General features: G+C 34.7%; 1 protein-coding gene across 1 annotated transcript in view; it reads left to right on the forward strand.

Moving 5' to 3' along the window:
• Nucleotides 1-12449, forward strand: part of PCDH11X (protocadherin 11 X-linked) — a 698845-nt gene that overhangs the window by 386186 nt on the left and 300210 nt on the right. The window contains exon 5 of the mRNA XM_007182336.3: nucleotides 9882-9911. Coding sequence (XP_007182398.2) covers nucleotides 9882-9911 — 30 coding nt within the window. The remainder of the gene's footprint in view (nucleotides 1-9881; nucleotides 9912-12449) is intronic.

Genomic DNA, 12449 nt, shown 5'->3' on the forward strand with positions numbered 1-12449 from the left:
TTGGGCAAGGGCCTTATCCCATTCATTTTTCTATAATTTAGAAAATTTGTACATAGTACCAAATAGGCTTCTGCTAAATGTTTCACAAATGAGTGAGTGATCTGGAACTGGAACCTATGTCACATTATTCAAAACCAGATATTCTATTTCTCTTGTACCATATGCTTACTTATAATCATCCCAGTCCTCCAAAAACTTACATATTATATGAAATATAGTGATTTGTGTTCAGTAATCTTTCAATGCATTTTTGGTTTGATAATCATAAAACAGAACAACTTATTTTCTCTCCTAGGGTATTGTTTTCCTGAAATGGGAGTATATCCCCTTCGCTAATTGTATTTTTAACTAGGACTGCCATAAATTACCAAAATATTTGGTTAAAACAACAGAAATTTATTCTCCCACAATTCTGCAGGCTAAAATTCTGAAATCAAGGTGTCCTCAGTGCCTCTGAAAGCCCTAGGGAAGAATCTTTCCTTGTTTCTTCCAGCTTCTGTGGGCACCTGACAATCTTTGGCATTCATTAGCTTGTAGCTGCATCCCTCTAGTCTCTGCTCCACCATCACTTGGCCACTTTCTTTCTGTCTGTGTGTGTCCTCTTCTTACAAGGACACCAGTCTTTGGATTGAGGGCATCCCTAAATCCAGGATGATTTCATCTCAAGATCCTTAACTAACTAACATCTACAAAGACCCTTTTTACAAATAAGATCAAATTTTGAGTTTGGAGTGGACATGAATTGTTGGAGGACACTATTCTATCCACTAAAGCTATTATGCTTCATTTGAGTTGATAGTATTAAGACAAGCTTAATGAAATCTCACAAACCTAAAAGCAATGAATTCAACCGGGGAAAAAAATGAAGGGCTTTGAGTTTCAGTTTTTTCAGATGATTTGAAATAAAGTTGAAAATTCTACAGAAAATGCACTAAAAGTGGAAATTCAGTATGGAATTGCTAGAGGAGTTTGAAATAGGGGAGAATATATCAGTAATCAGCTAAGAGCTGAAGAAAACTATATGATGATCCCAGAAGAGAAGATTTTTCCCACCTAGGAAATAAGCAAGAAGTGATAATGGGTATCAGACAATTATAATAACTTAGTCTGCTGTAAGCTAGGTAATATTAGATTAAAACTAAAGCTGAAGGATACATTAAAATGAATGCAACTATATCTTAGGTTCAAGTCACAATCAGGAAGTCATATGCTTAACTAGTACCTATGTGAGACCACTATATGAGAATTTAACGTTCACTTGAATCGATGCTAATGAAATAATGATACTGTTTTAAAATACCCTTTTGTTATCTCAGAGTTTGATATAAAGGCAGGTGCATAGGTCACTTTTAAGTTTTTATTTCTTATCATAGATCTAGTTAGTCATGCTTTCATCTAATATAAAAACCAGGCATTCACAGAATTAAGCAGTCTGGTAGCTACTGCACATTAAAACAATGATTTCCTTTTAGCAAATAAGAAAGATCGTTTGTATTCTGATGTTTATTCTCATAATCACTTTATTACTTTGATGTTCATTTTGTAAACATCTACGAGCTTTAATAGATGCAATGCAATATTCTCAGTTTTACATTTCACAAGAATGACACGTTAAGATGATCTGTAATTTAAAGTGATATTGGAGACAATTGCCTATGTCTTTAGCAGCAAACAGAGGTATCTTTAAGCAAAATTCAGACAATTAAAAATAAAACACTGTTTTGACTGACATGCAATATTTTAAGAAAGCAGACGTGTCTGTCACATTGATTTTGTTATTGTCACAGTATAAGAATGTTTCAGGGCAAGAGTAGGGTTGTGAATAAACCAGAAAGATTATGTGAGAACAAGTGTAATAGTATTCTAACTTAACCCTGCCTTCTCATAAGAAACTGTGAATTTGGTATCATCCATAATATTCCGCTTCTATGTCATTTTGAGAATATTTTACTCTTGTTTAGCTTTGTTAGATCAATTCTAGTATCAATCTTGAATAAAGCATTGTTTTTTTCCCCCCTTAGTTTGACTCTCATTCTGGTACTCTATATAATCTCTGCATGTTCCAAATCCAACGTTCAGCACCCATGAAAAAATCATTTCAACTGGATTTAATCAGTACTCTCAATCCCTTTCCCCCATATTCAGCAAATGCAATGTTCTTGTCCCATGATATCCTATGTGTTCCATGATATCCTATGTATTCTTCCCATGATATCCTATGTGTTCTTCCAACTGTTTTATCAGACTTTTAACAGTGATATACTATAAGGTAGGTGGATTTGAATAAATAATTTGACAAACATTTTTAAAAGTTTCATTAACTTTAGCAGAGGGAATTTCCTTAATGTAGTTCAAATTATATGTAAATTCATATCAAGAAATAGATAGCCTTTCAACCCTCTCAACGGATGGGTTTGGCAATCTATTCAATGGTATCTTAGTAACAGGGAATAGTACATTAAGCTCACATAGTAGAATAGTTCATGCTACATAGTTTTATTGATCTAATTAAAATAATTTTGGACTCCAGTGTATAGTTTTAAAAATATTTAGATAGGAATTTAATTCTAAGTATTCTAATATTTAATTCTAATATTTAGACACTCTTTAATTCTAAAGTTACAAATAAATTACCTTGATGGCAAGGATGTGGAGAAATTGGAACCCTTGTACACTACTGATGGGAGTGTAAAATTGTGCAGCTGCTTTGGAAAACAGTCTGGCATTTCCTCAAAAGATTTAACATAATGTTACCCTATGACCCAGCCATTCCACTCGTAGGTATATACCCAAGAGAAAAGAAAACACATGTCCATGCAAAAACTTCTGTATGATGTTTATATTAGCATTATTCATAATACCCAAAAGGTGTAAGTACCCAAATCCCCATCAATTGATGAATGTTTAAACAAAATGTGGTATATCTATACAATGAAATATTATTTGGACATACAAAAGAAATGACTTACTGAAACATGATGCAACATGGTTGAACCTTGAAAACATTATTATAAGTGAAAGAAGCCAACCACAAAAGACCACATATTATATGATTTTATTCATAAGTCCAGAACAGAGAAATATACAATAAAAAAACAAAGTAGTTTAGTGGTTGTTTAAAGCTTGGGAGAAGTGAGAGGTTAAGGGGTGATAGTTAAAGAGTATGGGGTTTCTTTTGTTTTGTTTTATGTGTTTAAAAAAAATTTATTGGGGTATAGTTGATTTATAATATTGTGTTATAGGGTTTCTTTTCGAGGTGATGAAAATGTTCTAAAATTGAATATGGTGATGATTACAGATACCTGTGAATATACAAAAAAAAACTTTGACTTTATACTTTAAATGAATTAATTCTATGGTATGTAAGGTATATCAATAAAGATGTTAAAATAAAACACCAGTAATAAGAGCTAACATATATATACTATTCAAAGTGCCAACTACTGTTTGATGCCCCTAGTTTACTGATTTAACCCTTGTAACAAATACTCTGGAGTAGGAACTCATATTTCTCTATTCTACAGATGATGAAACTAAGGCAAAATGACAAGAAGAAACATGCCTGGGGTCACATAGGTAATAAGTGATAGAGACAAGAATTGAATCCAGTCAATATAGCTCCAAAATTTGTGCTTTTCAGTAAGATTCATAATCAATTATTACAATCTAGCTCTAATTATCTATGTAATTAAATAATAGAGGAATATCTTGTTATTTGATTCAGTCTATAAATATTTATTGTAGGTCTCCTTAGTACCAGGCACTTTGTTAGACATTGAGAATATAGCAGAATTCCAAACTCCAAAATGGCAAAATGCCTGCTGCCACGGAGCTTACATTCTAGAACTTTAGAATCCAGAAGATCTGGATTGAAACCTCAGCTCTATACCTTACAAGTAGAGTGATTAAGTAAATTTCTTCATCTCTTTGATCCACATTTTCCTCTTTGTAAAATGGAAATGATAATTTTCTCACATCAAAGTGTCACTATAACAATTAAGTGAGATGATATTTGTCACTATAACAATTAAGTGAGATGATATTTGTAAAGCATTTACTAAAATGCTTCATACTCAATAAATGAAAGGTGATGATAGCAGTGGCAGTGATAGTTGTAGTAATAGTATTCCTGTCATTGTCACAATCATCACCTTCATCATCATTAAATGTAGCTAATGCCTTGGATTCAGTGTAGGAGGAAGATATAGCCTTCTAAACTTTTGCTTGAATAAGTTCACATAGCTACTTGTGAACCCAGGACTGAAACCTGAATCTTCTGATTTCAAATTTCATATTCTCTTTACTGATGTATTGAAACTATGTATACAATTTTTATACCAGTCTCAAATTTAGAAAAAAGAGAATAAGACAATAAAAATCCATAGATACATTCCCTTAAATGTGTTCTTTTGAAATGGTGATTTACATTTTAGAGAGGAAATAGATAGTAAACAAACATGTTGAGAAGGACTTTTAGGCTTACTATTATTATTAGATTCACCAGTATCTTTCCTTTAAAGCCAACAACACTCTAAGTTGCTAACTGAATAAAGTTCTGAAATACAATGTCACATGTACCAGCTTACTAAAAAAATAAACTAGGCTGTGGTAGTTATATGGAGATTTAAGCCAAGTAAAAATTACACTTGAAGTTCTGATATTTTTAAAGCGTAGATTAGGGGGAGAGGTTGGATATTCCACATGGTATAGTATTAGAAACCTGACTCCATAGGCTTTTAATTTTTTATAAACACACATGCACACACAACGATAAAAAGCCTTCTTCCCCAGTTTTTTCCATCTGTTAGACAAATATTTATTCGGGATCTGCTCTGTGTACTATTTTCATTTGACCATGCCATTCAGAAAAGGTACCACCACAACCCTGCTGGTGTCATTGAAAGTGCTTTTTGTTAAATCTTGACCACTACTGGACATCTCAAGTTGTTATTGCGCCTGATCCAGCTGACAAAAATTTAGTGATGTTGAATGGACCTAGAGATTATCATACTAAGTAAAGTAAGCCAGACAGAGAAAGACAAATATCATATGATATTGCTTATATGTAGAATCTAAAAATAAATGATACAAATGAACTTACATACAAAACAGAAATAGACCCACAGACATAGAAAACAAACTTATGGTTACCAAAGGAGAAAGGTGGGGGGGACAAATTTGGAGTTTGGGATTAACATATACACATTACTATATATAAAATAGATAACCTACAAGGACCTACTGTATAGCATAGGGAATTATACTCAATATTTTATAATAACCTGTAAGGCAAAAGAATCTGAAAAAAATAGATATATATGTATGTATGACTGAATCACTTTGCTGTTTTCCAGAAACTAACATTGTAAATCAACTATACTTCAATTAAAAAAAGAAATTTAGTGATGGTTGATGCTTTATTGAGTGATAATCGTAATCAGCTTTTAAAATAAAGCTGTGCTTATCAAGTGCATTATCTCCTGTACACATTCTGTTCTATTTCTTTCCTAATCAGCAGGCAGAGTAGTGAGTTAGGATAAGCTCTGGTGTCTTTGTCCTCTAATAAGTTTCTTCCTCTTTCTGTTACCTGTGTTTAGAGATGTGGCTGCCTTGACTTCTGACTCTAGTCTTGTTCCCTTTACTCTGTCATTAGTCTTAGTGATCAGAAATTCCTAATAGTTGTGTTCAAGAGGACAGCTGCTCTGTAAGCAGCAGCAATACATGAAGGCAGAATGAAGGTAACAGCTGTACTGTACACAAGTCAGAAAAGGAAAAGAGAAGTAGTAAACTTGGAGGTGGGTAAAAGAAGGAGTTAGGATTTTTCAGAGAGACTGCACAGAGGCAATATTCTTTTGGGTTAGAGACTTCTTCTTGTGTTGATCCCACCCTTTGTCCTTGTTGTGTTCATCCTGAATGCACAGGCCAAAAACAGACAAAGCTGAAACAAAAGCACATAGATATTGAGGAATACCAAAATCATTTGATTTTATTTCTTCCAATTATACTGATACAGCTACAGCCTCAGTGTATACTTGAATAACTCTTCACTGTGGTGACTTATCTGCCACCACACTCTACTGGGCTAACTCTGTATGATACAGAAGAGAGCTGACTAAAATTTGAGGATGCTTTCCTAGTTGGATCATCCCCTTGATATTAACACACTTTACTTCTCTTGTATGCTATATCTTGGCCCTCTTTTTCATTAGAGTCAATCAGCTCTATCAATCTAGGAAATTAGATATAATAGGAGAAATGTTCATTTATTGGCAGCAAGAGTTAGAATTTATTCACTCCTAGAGGTTAATAAGAACGTATATGAAAACTACATGACTAATGTATACTATAGAAAATTCTGAGCCCATAACATTCAGACTGGTGAACTTTTCTCCCTACTTCACTATATATAATTTAGTTTGGACAGTGATTTTGTTGATATAATTTTGGCCTCTTGGGGGTCATTTTTAAAATAAGGGGATAAAAATCCATGTCTCCATTAAAATAGAAATTGCTTTTCAGCATGTTTTTTCCCTTTCCAGAATTGATTTTTTTTTAATGTTTCTATCATCAAGTCTGGTATCAATTTGCCAACCTACTCACATGCCTGCCAATATATTTCTGTGCTTTCTTTTAATTCTAATGCTTGTCTAGTTGTCATGAGATAGGGCCCACTTATGGTGACAGATTGTGTTCTGTCTGTGTGGTGTGAAAAATGCAAAGACTATCATTTTAATATTTCCCACTTGATCTATTTTAAACTTTCTCAATAGAAATTCTCAAACAAGGGTAAAAGGAGCACAGCATAGGCAATGCTCTTAATTAAAATATATAATTTAGGGAAATAAACACATATTCTGGAGTTGTCTTTTTTCACTGCAGTGGTAAAGAGGTGCTCTCAATATGCTGACTAACCTTAAATATTAAGTCATTACTTTTTCAATAATTCACTAATTTACCAAGAGAGATATAATTAATATTTTCACATCTTCACTTGTCTTGCTAAGGATTTTGCATTGCTCAGTAATAAGTGGTAAAACATCTAACTAAAATCTACTGTGATTTTACAGTAAATTCTAATGGAGGGAATATAAAAAGATCTATCGTGGTTCTATAAAATAAAGAATGGTATTTTTTAATATTATATTCTTAAATATGGGTAAAGTTTTGAGGGTTTTTTTGTCCATGATATTATTTCTGTTGGAAAGTTAAAATTTTTAACCTGTTATTTAAGAATTATCATTCATAATAAAGAGAGATGTAAATACCAATTGTTTAAAGACATTAAAATCCAAGGACACTTTTGTGAAAGAGATTATTCAAGGCATTATCCTCAGGCTATGCCTTCACAGACAAATAGAATTCTAACACTGAGCCATTGACGGCTGAATTTGATCAACACATAAGGACAATAAGAATATCTTAGGCTAAAAATAATTACCCAAAGTGGAAAGAAAAAAACACACTTTGATTTCCTTAGATAATAGAATTGTGACCATGTCTGGATACCTTCCTCAAAAGTCAATTTTGGAAACTCAAGTTATATTAATATGACAGGAAAAAAACTATACCCTTTTTGGTCTGAGAATAAGTCATTGGATAACAAAATATAGAGCCTTTGTTTTGTTTCAAGGCAAATATGCTCAGAGACTGAGATTATCTTTGCCAATATTTTATTTAACACAGGTCTACTGTGGGAATTATAATTTCACAAGCCAATAGCATATAAGATAATGTCCCTTAATAAGCCAATAAAGAAATAACATACTCCAAACCAATGATTGATTAATTACACTATTGTTCCAGGCAAAGGGCACGATGAAAGGAATAAAGTCCAAATTTAGTTGTGGTGTACCTTTCTGTTGCAGGAAGGGAGACCCCTTCCAGGGCCTAGAGTGGGCTCTTGTCTAACACTCGCAAATGAATTGTCCAAGGAGACACATGCACTGACATAGCAAAAGACTTTATTGGAAATGGGCACCCAGGCAGAGAGCAACAGGGTAAAGGAACCCAGAAGAACTGCTCTGCTACGTGGCCTGCGGTCTCAGGTTTTATGGTAATGGGATTAGTTTCCGGGTTATCTCTGGACAATCATCTTGCGTGGCGCATATTTGATCTGACTCAGGGTCCTCCCTGGTGGCGTTCACATCTCTCAGCCAAGATGGATTCCAGTGTGAGGGTTTCTGGGAGGTGGGCAGGACATGTCGTCTCCTCCCTCCTTCTTTTAGCCCTTCCCAAATTCTTCCAGGTTAGTTTTACAAGACATACTATGGGTTGGCATCCTCCCTCCTTTGGCCCCTCCCAAATACTCCTGGTTAGTTTTTGGTGGCAGCACCACATTCTTCATCGAGACCTCTTGTTGCAAGACAACTCAGTCAAGAGGTTATCATCATGCCTGGTCAAGGTTTCAGTCAATGATTCCCTGACATTTCTATGAGCTGGTTCTCGGGAGAGAGAGCTTAGTCAACTGAGAGCTAATGTCCAGCTGCCAGCGCAAAGATGAAAGTCTCTTGTTGTAGAGCACATCGCTAGGAAATGAAGGCACTGAGGCTGGCAAGCATGATAATCTCCTTCCCTGGGGCTGCTTTATGGTTTTCACCACTGCTGAGCAGAGATCCACCTTCCTAGGCAGGAGCCAATACCCCAAAGTCTTCAGAGAGCTATTTAGATCAGCAAAGAGTCACCTTGCCCAGACCGAACACTCTCAGATGGTCCTCACACACTCTGGGTATTTATACTCTAATGTCCCCTTGCCATAGTTGCTTCTTCATATGTTCTTATTGATAAGACCCCAGCGGTGCCCCTCAGCAGTTGAGCTACTACTGAGTGCTTGTCAGCAACCGCAGATGTTGATGATGACATCCTGACACAACAACTTCAATACTTTTATTGAAACAAGTTTACTTATAAAAACAACTGTATTCTTAGATCAAAACAATTTTTGTCATGAACAAATAGATCTGAAATCATATCAAACCACTAAACAACAGCATTCATCCTCTTACTACATTTATTGTATCTTTCTTTGTATATACCCTTATTTCAAATTCACCTCTATCTCCTCCCCAATTTTCTCTGATGCTCATAGAGACTTTTGCACAACTGTAGCAATGACAGGGAACTGAGATAAATTTGGGGAGTATCGTTAGCTAGAAATGTTAGACATGTGATCCTTTTATCATGTGATGTATTCATCCTCTACAATGGAGAATGAATCCAAGTGACAAATGGCCTAAATGCTTCTGGAGTTTTCAAAATCAATTTACCCCATTTCCTGAGGTTGAATGGGGGGAAAAAGAAGTCTTAAATGAACAAAATGACTTTACCAGGATGGCTGCAAAAATTATTTAGTTGAACAGAATTGAATTAAGTTGCTCCTAAGACCCACAAAAATTAACATTTAGAGAGAGTATCCAAAGCTGTATAGATATTTATGTTTATTCCTAATTCATGAATCTCCAACTAAACTAGCTTTTCTTTTTAAGAAATGTGTTCATGCTTGAGATAAAGACTCATCCACTTAAAAATGGTTGGAAAATAAATAAGAGAATATCTAATTGGAAATACGTCTTTTCTTGGCCAATGCCTATGTGAGCTAAGGATTTAATGACTTTTTGATGACCATCGAAGATTTTTATATGGCTCTACATATTGCTGTATGAGATTTACAATGTTATTATATCCCTTTCCTGAAACCACTGAAGAATGCAACAGATGAAAATAGTTTCATTAGAAGAACAAAACAGTGTATTATTGCACTGGGAATTTTGGCATGTTTTTTAAAAAATGTATTTGCAATAACAAATTGGAGCTGATTTTTGTTTTTGTTTTTGTTTTGTTTTGTTTTCCTTTGCTTCCTTTGCCTCCACTTTATCCTAAATCAGCGGAAATCCGAGGGAAAAAAGGCGGGAAAGGTAAGATTGTAAATTTCAAAGAAAATTGATTTCAAAATATGTTGTGATAGTTTTTTCTTACATTTCTGAAGCCACAGTAGCTACTAAGTGGAGTTAAAACTGTAAGTATTTAAGATGACATATGTTGTAGTTCTGCCTTAAAAGAGCTTCAAGCTGAGCTGTCTCTACATTTTGTATCACTTACACAGTCCTGGAAGCAATTTTCAAGTCTTATTTTATTTTATTTTTCACCAACACTTTCTTTTCCCACTGTGCCAAAACAACATACCGCTGACAGCATCACTTCGTGAATATTCTGGTAATACAGTTATTTTATGATAAATTTTAACAATAAAAGGGACCATTTTGGTGTCAATTCACAATTTAACAGTGACAGCACAAGTTAGTGAATATGAAGCATGATGATGTCTGATAAGGTCACAGAGAAAAATACCATAAACTAAACATGGTTAATCAGTAAATTGATGTTCTCTGAGAAACTGGGCTTTAGAATGTCATCTTTCAATGCAAAAAAAATTTTCTAATTGAAATATAGATGATGTACAATATTATGTTAGTGTCAGGTGTATTACATAGTGATTTGACATTTGCATACATTATGAAATGATTAACACCATGATAAGTCTAATAACCATCTGTAACCATATAAAGTTATCACAATATTATCGACTGTATCCTTTATGCTGTATATTACATCTGCATGACTTATTTATTTTAAAACTGGAGGTTTCTACCTCTTAATCCCCTTCACCTTTTTCAACCACTTTCCTCCCCTCTGCCAACCGCCTTTTTGTTCTCTGAAGTCTGTTTTTGTTTTTTAGATTACGCATATAAGATCATACAGTTGTTGTCTTTCTCTGTCTGATTTATTTAACTTAGCAAAATACCCTCTTGATTCATCCATGATGTCACAAATGGCATGACTTCTTTTTTTTAATGGCTGAGTAATATTCCATTATTATTGCATAATATTTGATGGACTCTTATTTGGCTTCCATATCTTGGCTATTGTAAATAATGCTGCAATGAGCATTGGGATGTATATATCTTTCTGAAATAGTGTTTTAGTGTTTTTGTGCTGGATCATATGGCAGTTCTATTTTTAATTTTGTGAGGAAACTCCATACTGTTTTCCACAGTGGCTGTACCAATTACATTCCCACCAACAGTGCACAAGGTTTCCCTTTTCTGTACATCCTCACCAACACTCGTTATTTGTTGTCTCTTAATGATAGCCATTCTGACAGGTGTGAAGTGGTATCTCATTGTGGTTTTGATTTGAAGTTCCCTGATGATTAGTGATGTTGAGCATCTTTTCATGTGTCTTTTGAGTATCTGTATGTCTTCTATGAAAAAATTTCTTTTCTGTTCCTCTGTCCATTTTTTAATCAGGTTGTTTGTTTTCTTGACGTTGAGTTGTATGAGTTCTTTGTGTATTTTGGATATTAACCCCTTATCAGTTATACCATTTGCAAATATATTCTCCCATTCTGTAGGTTGCCTTTTTGTTTTGTTGATGGTTTCCTTCGTTATGTAAAAACTTTTGAGTTTGATGTAGTCCCATTTGTTTAGTTTTGCTTTTGTTTCCCTTGCCTGAGTAAATAGACTCCCCAAAATATTGCTAAGACCTATGTCAAAGACCATGCTGCCAATGTTTTCTTCTAGGACTTTTATTGTTTCAGGTCTTACATTTAAGCCTTTAATCCATTTTGAGTTTATTTTTGTATATGGTGTGAAAAAGTAGCCCAGTTTGATTCTTTTACATGTAGCTGTCCATTTTTCCCAGCACCATTTATTGAAGAGAATTTTTCACATTGTATAGTTTGACCTCCTTCAATGTGAAAATTTTAAGTTCTGCTCACATATATACGAACAGTCTAGCTGTCTAGAAAAATTTGGTTTTCTACCATTAAAAAAATAAACTATGTCACACATATTGTTAAATTTTAATTACCTCATTGGTTAAACTGCACCACCACTAAAAATAAACAGTTATTCAGCTGTTCACTGACATTTGTTTTCTAGAATTTATGCCTTGGTTTCTTCACCATGTTTTGAGGTTTGGAACCAAAATGTTGTCATAACTATATGCTAGGTTAAATATGAGTGTTTTTCTAGTTTGAGAGACCAAATTTTGTCTTTAAAAAATAACTTGCGGGCTTCCCTGGTGGCGCAGTGGTTGAGAATCTGCCTGCTAATGCAGGGGACACGGGTTCGAGCCCTGGTCTGGGAAGATCCCACATGCCACGGAGCAGCTGGGCCCGTGAGCCACAATTGCTGAGCCTGCGCGTCTGGAGCCTGTGCCCCGCGACGGGAGGGGCCGCGATAGAGAAAGGCCCGCGCACCGCGATGAAGAGCGGTCCCCGCACCGCGATGAAGAGTGGCCCCCGCTTGCCGCAACTGGAGAAAGCCCTCGCACGAACCGAAGACCCAACACAGCCAAAAATAAATAAATAAATAAATAAATAAGAAAATCCTTTAAAAAAAAAAAAAAAAAAAAAAAAGAGTGGCCCCCGCTTGCCGCAACTACAGAAAGCC

This window comes from Balaenoptera acutorostrata, chromosome X (assembly GCF_949987535.1).
Source record: "Balaenoptera acutorostrata chromosome X, mBalAcu1.1, whole genome shotgun sequence".
Lineage (NCBI taxonomy): Eukaryota > Metazoa > Chordata > Mammalia > Artiodactyla > Balaenopteridae > Balaenoptera > Balaenoptera acutorostrata.